The 15,207-nt window shown below is 29.4% G+C and overlaps 2 protein-coding genes across 2 annotated transcripts; both read left to right on the top strand.

Moving 5' to 3' along the window:
- The first annotated feature begins 5,473 nt into the window (after nt 1–5,473).
- LOC142597673 (CCR4-NOT transcription complex subunit 6-like) lies at nt 5,474–6,391 on the top strand. Its single transcript, XM_075732704.1, has 4 exons — nt 5,474–5,609; nt 5,684–5,947; nt 6,023–6,121; nt 6,363–6,391. Exons 1-4 carry the CDS (start codon nt 5,474–5,476, stop codon nt 6,389–6,391), a joined length of 528 nt encoding a protein of 175 aa, XP_075588819.1.
- A 3,021-nt stretch (nt 6,392–9,412) lies between these two features.
- Nucleotides 9,413–15,207, top strand: LOC124497243 (uncharacterized). Its single transcript, XM_075732798.1, has 5 exons — nt 9,413–12,186; nt 12,617–13,001; nt 13,078–13,229; nt 13,286–13,742; nt 13,805–15,207. The coding sequence occupies exons 1-5, from the start codon at nt 9,690–9,692 to the stop codon at nt 14,121–14,123; spliced, it is 3,810 nt and encodes a 1,269-aa protein (XP_075588913.1). The 5' UTR covers nt 9,413–9,689; the 3' UTR covers nt 14,124–15,207.

Below are 15,207 nucleotides of genomic sequence, written 5' to 3'. Positions count from 1 at the left end.
CTATTATAATGATGATAATGTCATGATGATGATGAAAAAGGAAAAAAAAATTTTTAAAAACTACAAAAAAAAGAAAAAAAAATATCAACAAGTAGATTGATTCGTTTGATGCACTATACCTTTTTATATAATCAACAACAACAACAACACATACACACTCTATGGATGTGAATTGATTCGAATCAAGCAAGAAAAAAAAAGAACAAGAAAATAACAAACATTTATTCAATGAACAAAAAAAAAAAAAAAAAAAAAGAAAGAAATGAGAAAACAACAACAACAACAACAACAACAATGACAAAACTTATAAAGGGGAAGCTAAACTAAACAGTCTCTTTGCCATGAATAAAAGGAAACAAAAAACTTAAGAAGAAGAAGAAGAAGAAGAAAATATTGGTATCACTGATAATGGAATAGAACGAATGTTTCGAATGTTCCAAAGCAACAACAACAACAACAACAAAAAATGTGTGAAAAGTTTTTAATTTTTTATATTTTATTTATACTATCAACAACAACAACAACAGAAAAAAAACTGTTCATTCATGCGATGAATGAATGTCATGATGATTGAATTGAATTGAAATGAATTGAATGTTGTAGAGAAAATACCAACGATAATTAAAAATTTGTCAATTTACTCATTTGAAAAAAAATGGTCATTAGATTATACCATCATCATCATCATCATCGTGTGTCAATTCGATGTATTTATATATGGCCATTGAATGGAAAAAAAAGAAAAAATTTCATCATAATTAAAAAATGCACACAAATGGATCTCGTATAATCCTTCGGTGACAATATTGCATAATTTTTTTTTTGTTTATTTTTTTCGATAACAATTTTTCTTTTCATCTGGTTCGATTACCAAGTTTCCGATAAGCATTGTTGTTTGCCACAGTCATTCCATGTACATTTGAACGACGATAATAAGCCTGACACAGATTGTTTTGTTTGATTGATTGATTGATCCGATAATAATTCTCACGGTATCAATAATAATCGATCGAATATATATGTAATGAATATTTCTGTCGTAAAAAAAATATAATAAAATAAAAATGAAATGAACATAGTAAAACAAAATGATTACTTTTTTTGTTTACCAATTATTCATTATTTTTTTTTTTATTGAATTGTTTATCAGTTTCGTTTCGCATCATATAACAACACAACATCATTGTGTGACCCCTTTGTTGTTATATTTTTTTTTTTTTTTAATTAGATTGATTTTCAGAAAAAAAATGTTCTGTTTTTTTCCCATTTTTCGTTGTTGGTTGCTCGATTATTTTTCCCGATTGATTTTTTTTATGGTTTTTTTCCGAAATTTAACGATAACAACGGCCAATGACATATTGAGGAAAAAAAAAAACATTGACAATGTTGTTGTTGTGAACCGATGATTATTTGATCAGAGAATATGTTTGTTGTTGTTGTTGTTGTTTCATTTCAGATTCATTGATTTTAGTGGCCAACGATGATGATGATGAAGATGAAGAAAACAAACATAAAAAATAGTATTAGTAGCCCCATTTAAGATATTGATGTAATTTGAATATTCAAATTAGATAACATTTTAATATTTAACAATGATCAAATATTGCACACACACACACACACGCACATATATGAATACGAAGATGGCAACAACTTTTTTTCTTGTTTTCGCGTTTTATTTTCAATGATGATTATGGTCAATATCACAGATGATGAACAAACAGTGAAGCCGAATGACAAGTATAGAAATTGGCAATATCAAGAAATTTAAATTTTTTTTTGTCGAATAAAAAAAAAAATTAATGATGATGCTGCCACACACACACACACATTTCATTATGTCAACATCAACATCATCATCATCGATTGTTCGATCGATCTATCGATTGTGATGATATTCGATACATTCGAATTTGAATTTTTGTTTGTGTGTTTTTATTCATGGCAAGGTTATCAAATCAAATCAAAAAATAGATAAATAATCCGTTTACGAATCATCGATCGATTGATATATTACAAAAAAAGGTGATGATTATTATGACATTGAATTTTGAAGCAAATAGAAAAAAAACGAACCAAAAACAAACAATTTTCCTCATCATTCGTGTTTTTGTAATTTTTTCTATTATTTACCGCTATATTTGTATGTTGACCACGATCAATGACCATTATGATGTGTGTGTGTCTGGCCGGAGGGTTTGGTTCGGTACGTATGTTTTTTTTCAGATTTTTATTCAGGGAAAAATTTTTTTTTTCAACATTTCATCTGACTAACTAAAATTTTTTTTACTTACATATCCTTTTTCCCTCTCATCATCATTTACCTTTTTTTTCCTTATTTTTGATTCGATGATTGATCAATCGATTGATCAAAAAAAAACGATCGAATTTTTTTTTTCAATCCTTGATTGAAGGAAATTTTTTTTTCGTCGTTTTTGTTTTTATTTTTGTTTTCACTTTTCGAAAACAAAAATATGAAACCAAAAAAAAAACGACAACAACAACAACGACGAAAAATATTAATTATAAAAATAAAACTCATTTTCATTCTCATTGTCATTTTCATTTAGGATTATTGGTGATGAAATTTGCTAATTTATTTATTTATGGAAATGGCCCATAATCATCATCATCATCATTGTTTTTTTTTTTTTTCATTGATATTTACGAAATTTATTTTTCCACATAAATAATCACATCATATGATGATTATTTTATTTCATTTTTCAGTTTATATTACCACGTTTCATGATCACGTGAAAAAAAATTGTATGAATTATGTGTTAATGTTTGTGGAGGATGGCTGACTGAATATTTTTTGAAAATTAATCGGGCATACACGTAAACAACAACAACAACAACAACAACGGTAAACATTTGTCTACATGGCTGCTAAAGCTGTGTTGTTGATGATGATGATAATGTCAAAATTTTTTTTTTTTTGATTTCAATCATCAAATATCAATGGTGAATGTCAATTATTTACAATTGATTTGTACCGAAATTTTTTTTTCCAATGATATTGCCTCCGAGAACAGAACAAAAAAATTACACAACATCCAATCGATTTTGATTGTTAATTTGTAAAATTTTAATGAAAAATTGAAAAAATAAACTGAAAAGAATTTATATGTATAAAGTTTACAGGAAAATTTCTTTGAAGTTTACATTTTTTTTGTCATTCACTTAAGATAGGCACCATTACGTTTAATCACTTTATCCCAACGTTCGGGCAATTGTGTCAGACCATCATGCCAGAATTTTTCCGGTTGTTCATTGAAAAATTTTTGCAAATGTTCACTTATATGTTCTAGTTTATGGAAATGTTTACCACTAAATGATGATTTTAATGAACGAAATAAATGAAAATCTGATGGCGATATATCCGGTGAAAATGGTGGATGTGTTAATATTTCCCATTCGAAATGTTTTAATAATTTTTCTCTTGTCATTTCAGATTTATGTGCACGAACATTATCATGATGATAAATGACATTCGATATTGGTTGTTGTTGTTGTTGTTGATGATGATGATGATGTATATAATTATAATTATTATTATTATTCAATGATGATAATAATTCTGGCCGTTTATTTTGTACATGATAACGTACAATATCCAATTGTGAACAATAATGTTCTGGCGTTAATTGTTGTTGATATTCCATTAATTCCCAATAAATTAAACCTTTAATATCCCACCAAACGGATAATAATGCTTTTTGATCTTTGCAACGTTGTATTTTTTGTTGTTGTTGTTGTTCATCATTTTGAGAATCAGAATTTTGTCGTTGACGTTTAAGTGATTTTTTCTTTTTCGATTTTACTTGTTCATTAAATAAGATCCATTTTTCACCGCCAACAATTACTCGATGTAAAAATGGTTCAGTTTTATGACGTTTCAATAATTCTTGACAAATTTCCAATCTTTCATTTAAACACGTTTTATTAGGATTTTTTGGCACCCAATAATCATTACGATTAGTAAAGCCACATTTCACCAAATGTTCATGAACAGTACTTCTTGATAATCCTAAAAATAAACCCAATTCTCTCGTGGAAAATCGTGGATTTTCATATAATAAAGTTTTAATTTTTTCATCATCAGCTGATCCTGGACGGCCACTACGTTCTTCATCTTCAAGATTGAATTTACCTTCCTTAAAACGATTGAACCATCTACCAACAGTTCGCTGTGCGATAGCATCATCACCATAAACTGAACAGATTTTATTTTTTGTCTCGCCAACACGTTTACCTTTTCGAAAATAGTATAACATTATATGGCGAAAATGAATTTTATTTGCCATTCCATTTTTATCGGTGACTGTTGATGTTTCATTATTCACATTATCATTATTATCGTTATTGGCAGCATTTGATTCCATTTTTCCTTTTTTATGTTCAACAATCGTATGATAATCATTGGCTAAAATATCATCATTCAAATTATCGATTGTTGAAGTATTCATTGGATCTGGTTGCTTCGACTAGATCTAATTGGGTAAAAAATCGAAGAAAATTTCTCAATAATTATAAAATTCTCTTGAGACAAAAAAAACTTACCAATGATCGAATTGGAAATGAATGAATTTCATAAAAAAAACTTCAATTTCAAAATACAACATTCGAAAATCCGAATTTGTTTTGGTGATGGACGACAATTCAAAAATGTGCACGCAGACATATCGAATCATTGACAACTATCGACTATCGATAGATGTCGTTCATCAAGTTCATTGTTGTAAAATTTTCTTTTTTTTTCTCAACATCATCGTGTGTCTCTTGTGTGTGTGTGTGTATGAGAAAAAATTGAGATGATAATATCGCGCATCAACAACCAAAAATAACCAAAAGAACGAAACCGAAAAAAAGAACCAACAACAATACTTCAACACCACTCAAATACATTAAATCCAAGACAAGATCGAATCATCATTTCAATTGATCATATTTAAAAAAAACGAAATCGATCATCATCAACCACGTTTTCGATCGAACAATCAAATTTCAAAATTCACGAAACAAGAAGAACGAACAAAAAAAAATCAAATGATAATAAAACGAACATTGACATTAACTACTATTACGTCAAATGTGGTATGACATAATCAAAAATAAATAATAAATAAATTCGAAACGACAAAAATTCATACGTTGTGTGAAATCAAAACAACAAAAAAAAAGAATTCGACAATCATAAACTACGAATACCAAAAAAAAACAAGGAAAGAATGAATCTTGAATTTCATCCATCTACTGCTAGGTCTTGACAAAAAGCTTCAATCATTCATATATTTCAATTGTTTTGTTTCCACCATCTATATATCACCACCATCATCATCATCATCATCAATGTATGTAATATTTGATGATTATCATTTTTACTCATTTTGATGCGTATTAAATTTTTCTTTGTTTTCAGATCATCATTGATCAGATTTGATTAAAATAACAATAAACACAAAAAAAGATGACACGTCCTGGACATCGTGATCGTGAAAATAAATATGAACAAACATCGAATAATCGTCGTGCACCAATCATATTGACCGCTGAAGATATTGCACAGGGCAAAGAATCATATTGGAGTGAATTAGAAATTACCGGTATGTATTATTTTGTTGATATAAAAATCATTAAACTTGGATTTAATTTTTTTTTTGTTTTCATTTCATTTAAGGTCTTGTACGTAATCTTAGTCCACAATTATGGTCATTCACACATTTGACCTGTCTTTATTTGAATGATAATAATTTAACAAAATTATCACCAGAAATTGCTAAACTTCAACATCTATTATTATTGGATTTATCCAATAATAAACTTCGATCATTGCCAGCTGAAATTGGTGAATTAATAATGTTACATGAGCTTTATCTTAATCATAATAATCTTCGCCAATTACCATATGAATTGGGACGTTTATTTCAATTACAGCAGCTAGGTATATATATTTACTACAATTGATAATTGTTTCAATTTAAAATTGTAAAATTCAATTTTTTTTTTTTTTTTATAGCATTAAAAGGAAATCCATTAACACAAGAATTATTGGTCATTTATAATGAACAAAATGGTGTACAAAAATTGCTTACATATCTACTTGATAATTTACAAGGTAGGTGTTCGTTTTGGATGATTTTCTTTATTCAATTTGTGTGTGTGTGTGTTTAGACATAGACATTTGAAAACGAATTTCTTTTTTTTCCAAGTTCAAGATCAATATTGATAATCGATTTTTTTTTGAATGGAAAAAATTGATTGATTGACAATCCATTTTAAACCTGTTGTTTTTTTTGTTAGTTTTGTTCATTCAGTCGTTCAATTTAATAATAATCTATTTTCCGCTTCAATTGCAGCAAAAAAACTGTCCATATTATATAGCTGACCAATATAATAATGATAATAATATATGATATATATTGATTCAAAATTTTAAAATCGATTTATCAATCATTATCGATTGATTGATTGATTGGATTGGATTCAAATTGAATATTTCTTTCAAGCAATTGATTTATCGATTATGATGATGATGATTTTTTTCTCTCTTTCTCTATCCCCCACCATAATAATTATGAATGACGATGACGACCCCATTCATTATAATCATCAGAATGAGTATATGAGATAGCGAGAGAGAGAGGTAGAAAAAAGAATGGCCAACATTTAACCAAAATATTATGATGGCAACCTGTTGATTGTTTGTGTGTGTGTGTGTGTCTGTTAAAGGATGTGGTTGTCGTTTTGTTGTTTTTTCGTTGTTGTTGTTATTGTTATATGTCCGTATCTTACAAAAATCAATGGTAAACGAAAAAAAAAATCTACTTATTTTTTTCCATTCTCTTTTTTTTATTTCTGTTCAACCACCATCAATTCAAAGCAAAAGACAAAGGAAAAAAAAGTAGTACGTCGTCGTTGGTTAATTTTTTTTTCGTCTTCATTTATTTTTGAGTGTTTTGACCTGATTATTATTATCATCAGCAGAAAAAAACCGTACACACGCCTATTATCATTGCGACACACCCCCATTTTTTTCATTCATTCATGTTCAGTGTTTCCCTTTTTTGATTGATGATGATCATCATTTTCTATATTTATACACACAGATACACTTGTATGAAATCAATATAGCACACAATTCAATGATGATGATGATAGTCATTTGGCTATTTTTATGGTATCAGTTTTTTTTGGCGTGTGTGCTTGTGTTTTGGAACAAACAAGGGGAAATTGAAATGTGAGAAAATAAACAAACAAACAAGTGAGTAAGTGATATACAAATCAGATGCAAAAATATGATACATGTTGGTATTTTCTTTCTTTCTTTTTTTTTGATGTTGTTTTCAATGTCAAGTTCATCAGGAAACTATATGGTGGTGGTTGTGGTTGTGGTGTGTGTGTGTGTACGTTGCCAACATTTTTATTTTTATCATCATCCATTGGTTATTGGAGAAAAAAGGGAAGGAAAGAAATTAAAGAAAAAAAAATGTGCAAAGAGCAAAAAATCATCGATTGTTGTTCTATCATTAAAATTTTACAACTTTGGTGTGTTTGAGATAGAGAGAGAGAGAGAGAGAGAGAGAGAGAGAAATAGTGGATGCGATGAAAATATCATAAATTAATTTTTTTTTCTTTTGATCATTATGAATGGTGATGATTTTTTTTTTTTTTTTGGTTTATAATAATAACCGGTCATATATTTGTGTGTATAATGCACCTGGTACGACCAACCGATTCATATATACATATACATAATGAATGACCATCATTTGTTGGACGTTTCGATCAATACAACTACGACACCATACCGAGATGTCTCTATCGAATGAATCTAATGTGTGTGTGTGTGTGTGTGTGTGTGTGTGTGTGTGTCTGTTCATGACATCGATAAAATGAATCCGATGAAAATAGATGGAAATTGTCATTCGTACTCGGGGTATAACACATTATTCATCCGAGATTGATGATGATTGAATATTTTTTCTATATATCCATTTTTTTCCAGTATTAGTAAATGACCAATGCAATTTTTTTTTTATTCTCTTTTGAATATTTGTCGCATCATTATATTGATGTATTGTATTCTTTTTTTTTGTCCACTGGTCATTTCTAAAATTATCTACTGTTTTTTTTCTGTTGTTATTTACTTTATTTGATGATTTTTATCTTAATGATGATGATGATGATGATGATGAACTAGTTTCTTATTTTATCTTTTTTTTTTATTTTTTGATTTCCTTTTGACCTGTTGCTGTTGTCGATGATGATGATGATGATAATAAAACGTGGACACATTGTTTTTGTTGTTAATTTGGAACCATTGATGATGATGATGATGATGTTTAAATGATTTGTTCTTCCATAATATCCGATCTGTGGAAACAATCGAGTAAAACAAGCGAGCAAAACAAAATTCAGTGGAAAAGATTTTTTTTTCTACAGATGGAAATTTTTGTGTTGGAGGAAAAGAAATTAAATTAAATTGAATTTTTGTTTTGTTTTTGTTTTTTTTTGCTTCTGTTACTGCATGTTACTGTTGTTGTTGTTTTTACCCTAAATTCATTCTTATGCATGATTAAACTTACTTATATGTTGATGATGATGATGATGATGAAAAAAATACTCATATTTCATACGTTCATATGCAACAGGTAGATCTATTTTATTGGCGTCATTTTTATTTTATTATTATTATTAGGCGTAATAGAGAAAAAACCAATTAAAAAAAATATAGTTACCGTTAAGAAATAAAGAGAGAGAATTCTTGCCCAAAGAAACCAGTTTTATACATGATGGATGACCGACCGACCTCGATATCAAAGATTTTCTTGTCTTTTATCTTTATAATCATCATCATCATCATGAGCTTTACCCTCGTTTCTTGGTTTCTATTTTTTTTCTCTTACCATCTTATTCATCATTGAAAAATCGACCAGAAGAGACAGAACCAGGCAAATATTGGGTAAATGAAAATGATTAAAAAAAAGGGGAGAGAATAGTCAAAAAAAAAAAAAAATAGGAACATGCAGAAAATTCAATTCAATATCCACTACTCATGAATCACATCACTTTTTTTTCTAGGTTTCAAAAAATAAAGAGAAAACCCGATCGTGAATAGGTGTAGGAATTCATAACCAAAACAGAAAAAAAAACACCTTGACCTAGACTTTTTTTCCAGTAAAAAAAAAAAAAATTCACATCATGAATTATGTTATCTGTGTGTGTGTGTGAAAAGAGTATTTTTTTTTTGTTGAAGATTTTTTCTTTCTCTCTCTCTCTCTCGTCTTTTTTTCTGGTCTAACCATGATCAAAGAAAAAAAAAATTTATATGTGGGACACGATGAATTTTTCAAATTGATGAAGCAAAAAAAAAAGAGACTTGTTTTTTTTTACTTACTGATGTGAATTAAAATAATCTTGGTTCTGGTTTACATTGGTGAAGTAGTACATTAGTTTTTTTTGTGTGTGTGTCCGTGTCCGATGACGACGACGACGACAACGGTCATCATTTTATTATTGTTGTTGTTGTTTCGTTGGTTGATTTGTTTTTGGAGCGTTTTTTTCCATTGTTGTTGTTGTTGTTGTTATGTTTATGTTTTTTTTTCGTAAAAAAAAATTTATTATGATATCAACAATCGATTGTGATTATTATTTTCGTTGTTATTCCAATATTCAAATTGTCGATGGCGGCGGCCACATATACACCGCCTACACCGATGCTCGGCCATTCCAATAGCAATGATAACAATGTTGAAAATCATGTATCAACATCATCGTTGATTCTGGATAATGGTGTTGTTAATAGTAATGATGGTTCACCATCATCCTGTTCCGGATCCACCGGCTCATCATCATTGGATCCATTACTTTCATTTAATAAATATTCTAATGATAATCCATTGCTACAAAATCATTGGCTACCATCATCATCAACACCAAGACCATTGCCTAAACCACCTCCTACTTCAACAACAAAAACAATCACCACAACAACAAACGTTTCTGAATCGATATCAAATTCTGCCACTACGACTCAACGATTAACACATTCACTATGTTTTAATTCATTATTATCATCATCACCATCATCATCTGGATCATTATCATCGGATGATAGTGTTATAAGTAATGGCCGATTTACAGCTGATGGTTCATCATCATCATCATCCTCAACAGCATCATCACCTCCATCGATTGTTCCATCATCATCTGGATCAACACAAGTATCTTCATTTCAAGCTGAACTTTCCAAATTAGGTATATCATTGGCAAAATTAGCATTACATGCTGAAGGTGCACCATTAATTGTTTGTGATGATTATTTACCAATTTCGATTACAAATGGTTCATTTAAATCATTAAGATATTCCAATGGTGTTGGTGGATTACAATCACGTAATGGAAATGGTGGTGGTAGTTTACGAAGACGTTCATATAGGATTTTACATCCACCACCACCACCAACAACACCGTTACTTCCATTGCCAGCACAATATTATTTTCATCATTTAGCTGCTACGCATGCTGCTGAAGCTGAACAACAACAACAACAACAGCAACAGCTGCAGACGATTCGAAATAATTTTGCTTATCGTAATCTAGCCTATCGTCAACATCAAAATCATCATGGGAATATTATGGGAAATAATGGAAATTATATCACTCAACAGCAACAACAAGAATTAATATTATCAAATAATAATGGTGATAATTCAATTCAATTATCATCATCTATGAATGGTGGATCATCAGCAACGGCAACAACAACAAAATCATCATCGTCTTATTTTTTTCATCATCATCATCATCATTATCATTATCATCATCATTTGCAACCACAATCGTTATCACAACGTTTAAATAATGTTATGATTGAAGATAATAATATTTCATTAATTAATAATAATGGCAATTGTAATAGTAATGGTAATTTAATTAATCAAAATCAATCATGTTCAATAGCTAATGATGATCATCAACAACAACACGAACCATCTTATCATGATGAAAATGGAAGCACATTTCATCATGATGAAACTGATCTTAAAATGGTATCAATATTGGATCTCTATAATCTTCAACAACATCAGCAACAGCAGCAGCAGCAAACAATGTCAAGAGTGAATTTTGTCAAAGGTGATGATTTGATAAGATTTCCATCATCAACGAATGGTCATCATATTCAGCAGCAGCAACAGTTGAATAATAATAGCCATATGATAGCAAGAAATAATTTACATCGAATTAATATGAATCATCACCACCAACAACAGAATTTAATTCCACTTGAAGAATCTCATTATCAAACTGTGATATCTAATACCAATTGTTTTCAAACATCTGAAGCAACAACAACATTGAATACAATGATCAATCAAGAGCATCAGCAACAACAACAACAACAATTATCACCATTAATAATGTCTACATCACCATCATCATCGTCGTCATCATCATCGATGAAGAATTTTGATCCAGAACAATTAGCATTAGTTGATTCAATTCTTGAAGAATCTAATACATCTTGTTCAGATCATCATCTTGAATCATCATCGTGTTCATCATCAGCAGATCTAACAACAACCACAACATCATCATGTTGTTCATCTTCATTTTATCATCAAGAATCAGATATTGTTAATTGTTTTATTGAAAATTCTAATCATCATCATATTGATGATAATGTGAAGAAAAATGGCAATAATAATGATGATGGTAATCAACAACATCTTTTACTTCAATCTCAATGTTCCGATTCTGCATCCACTATTTCATCATCATCATCATCATCTTCGTCTTCATTGTTATTGAATTCTCATGATGATCCTCATAATACAATGATGATGATGATGATGATGGCAGATCAACAACCTAAACGTTTATCTGTACCAAGAATGTTGAAACCAAGAAAACGTCGTCGAAAAACAACTGGAGTTGTGGCTGCTACTACAACCACTTCTGCTTCTTCTGTCATTACAAATCATCATTTTTCAGCAAATGATCCAAATCAATTGTTGACACAAACAACGAATTCATCATCATCATTGTTATTCGATTTTGATGATTATTATCATCGTCATCATCACAATAATCAATCAACAATGATGAAATATTTATCAAATTGGACATTTAACAGTAAAAATATTGATCAAAATCAAACTGGTAATCAGATTTACAAATGTAAGCAGCAAGAGAAAAAAAACGAAATTCTTATCTTTCTATATCTGGGTTTTGTGTGTGACTAGTAGTTTTTTTTTGTTTTGTTTTCGGATGTGAATTTTTCGTTGTTGTTGTTGTTGTTGCTATGAATTTTCACTGATTTCTAAGAGAAAATTTGGTCATTTTTTTCTTTTCCAACGTATCTAGTTCAATCGTTATCGTTATCATCATCATCATCATTATTAAGTTGTTCATGTGAATTGGTAAAATTTGGTTTGAGTGCATGTGAGTGTTGGAAAATAGTGGTCGCTTGGAAGTTTTAAAAAAAAATCAGATCACAATATGAGATTATTGTTGTTTTTTTCAATACCTAAATTGATATAATGATGATGTTTGGACTTTTTCTTTGAATTTTTCAATTTCTAAATTTATTTTCTTTCCAAATTTATAGTACCAGATATGCAACCACCAACTCGTCCATGGTTAACAATGGCCGAACCAACGCCAATACATCATGTATCGAATGTTTTCACTGTAATGTGTTATAATGTTCTTTGCGATAAATTAGCCTCCAGGCAATTATATTCATATTGTCCTTCATGGGCATTATCATGGGATTTTCGTAAAAATGTCATCATGAAAGAGATTAAACAATATGATGCCGATATTATTTGCTTGCAAGAAGTTGAATCTGGACAATTTGAATCATTTTTTCTACCTGAATTAAAAACGGCACATTATTATGGAATATTTTCACCGAAAAGTCGTGCCAAAACAATGAATGAACAGGAACGTAAACGTGTTGATGGTTGTGCCATCTTTTTCAAAACAAAAAAGTATGTTTTTTTTCCATCAATATTTGATTCGATCAATCAATACTCATCAATGTTTTTTTTTGTTTCTGTCTGTTAGATTTGAATTGGTCAATGAACATTTAATGGAATTTACGTTTTTAGCTGCACAAACAGCAGATGGCGAAGGTTCCGAAGAGATGCTTAATCGTGTTATGCCAAAAGATAATATTGGTTTAGTGGCCTTGTTGAAAACTAAAAAAGTGGAAATTGGTTTGTTTTTTTTTACATTCAATTTTGATTGATTAATCGATTAAAATTTATTTTAGATATGGCAGAAAAACCATCAGAATTTGAAAATATGCAACCATTCGAAAGTCAACCATTGGTAGTTTGTACAGCACATATCCATTGGGATCCAGAATATTGTGATGTTAAATTAATTCAAACAATGTTAATGATGCGTGAATTGCAAAAATTTATCGATCAATCGGCTACCATGTTCAATATAAGTAACAATAATGAGAAACCACAACAACAAATTGATCCGAATTCAATACCATTGATTCTATGTGGAGATTTAAATTCATTGCCTGATTCAGGTGTTGTCGAATATCTTTCACGTGGTAGAATTTCTGTGGAACATCCAGATTTTAAAAAATTAGCTTACAAACTATGTCTACGTAAAGTTTGTCCAATAGTTGATCAAAATGAAAAAGAATACACCCACTCATTCGATATTGTCAAAGCATATGCCGATGGTGTATTACCATTCACAAATTATACGTAAGTTGTTTTTCTTTTTTTTTTCTATATAACATAATCTCATTCATTTTATTTCAATACAGATTTGATTTTCGTGGTGTCATCGATTACATATTCTGTTCACGACGATTATTCTCTGTTTTAGGTGTTCTTGGTCCATTAGATACTAGCTGGTTTAGTAAACATCGTATACCTGGATGTCCACATCATTATATACCATCTGATCATTTTCCTATTGTAGCTGAATTGGAATTGTTAACAAAAAAATCATTAGCTGAATTAGAGAAACAAAAACAACAACAACAACAACAGGAAAAAAATTTGGATAATAAATCCGGTAATAATAACAACAATAACAATAATAATAGTGGTAATAATTCAAATGGCCATATTAGACGATAGATAAAAATCATTCATAACAACAACAGCAACAACAAACAACCCTAAATATTCAATGAACCATATACCACATACACACACACACCAACAAAACTCATTTGAGCAATCAATTAATCTGGAAACGATCTCTTCTCTATCTCTCTTTGTCTCACACTTTGAGTTACATTTCAATTTTTTTTTCTTATCAAATTTTATTATTGATCATCACACACACACATTTTTGTATGTTTTTCACCATCCATCATGGGATACAAATTTTCAAATTCAATTCATTATTATGAAAAAAAATATGTCATGCATTTTCAAATAACAAAACACAACACCCACACACACACAGAAATCAATTTTTTTTTTGACATTTTTCTATCTGTCATTCTTTTTTTTTCACCCCACAATTCGTTTAGTATTTTCACCATTATTATTATTGTTCAATTCTGTTTGTAATTGTATTTGAATTCTTTTCTTTTCATTCATTCAAAACCGTTTGGTCATATATTTGTGTGTCTCTGTTTTTTTTTGTCGGTGTTTCAATCCACGTTTCGTTATTATATTATTTTAGTGTTGTTCATGTCGACATTAATTAAATTAATGAATTTATGATGATATGATGATTCGACTATTTGCACACACACACACAAACACAATCACAAGACATGCATAAACTACTTATTACTGATACACACACACACACACACATGTTTTGTAGGGCGAATTTTCACAATTTTTATTTAAACTAACCAATTGATTTGTATGGAGAAAAATTGAATAATTTTTTTTTCTTTTTGATTATTCAATATCGATTTTGATTCAAATCTTTTTGTTTCTATTTGTCATTCGTTTTTTTTTTCTTTTTTAAAATTATTGTGATCCATATACACACACACACACACGACAAATGGAAATCCCTTTTTTTCTCACTCTCGGTTATTCATGTTAACAATCAATGTCATGTTACACACACAAACACACCCACCCACACTTGCATGATTTAGACCCTGGTTAAGATTATTTTTATAAATTCTTTTTTTTCACATTAATAATAATGATGATAATGAATAAATAAATAAATTAATTAATTTGTAATGAA

This window comes from Dermatophagoides farinae, chromosome 7 (genome assembly GCF_024713945.1).
Source record: "Dermatophagoides farinae isolate YC_2012a chromosome 7, ASM2471394v1, whole genome shotgun sequence".
NCBI lineage: Eukaryota > Metazoa > Arthropoda > Arachnida > Sarcoptiformes > Pyroglyphidae > Dermatophagoides > Dermatophagoides farinae.
The sequence above is the reverse complement of the archived record's forward strand: the minus strand, read 5'-3'. Positions and strand labels throughout refer to the sequence as shown.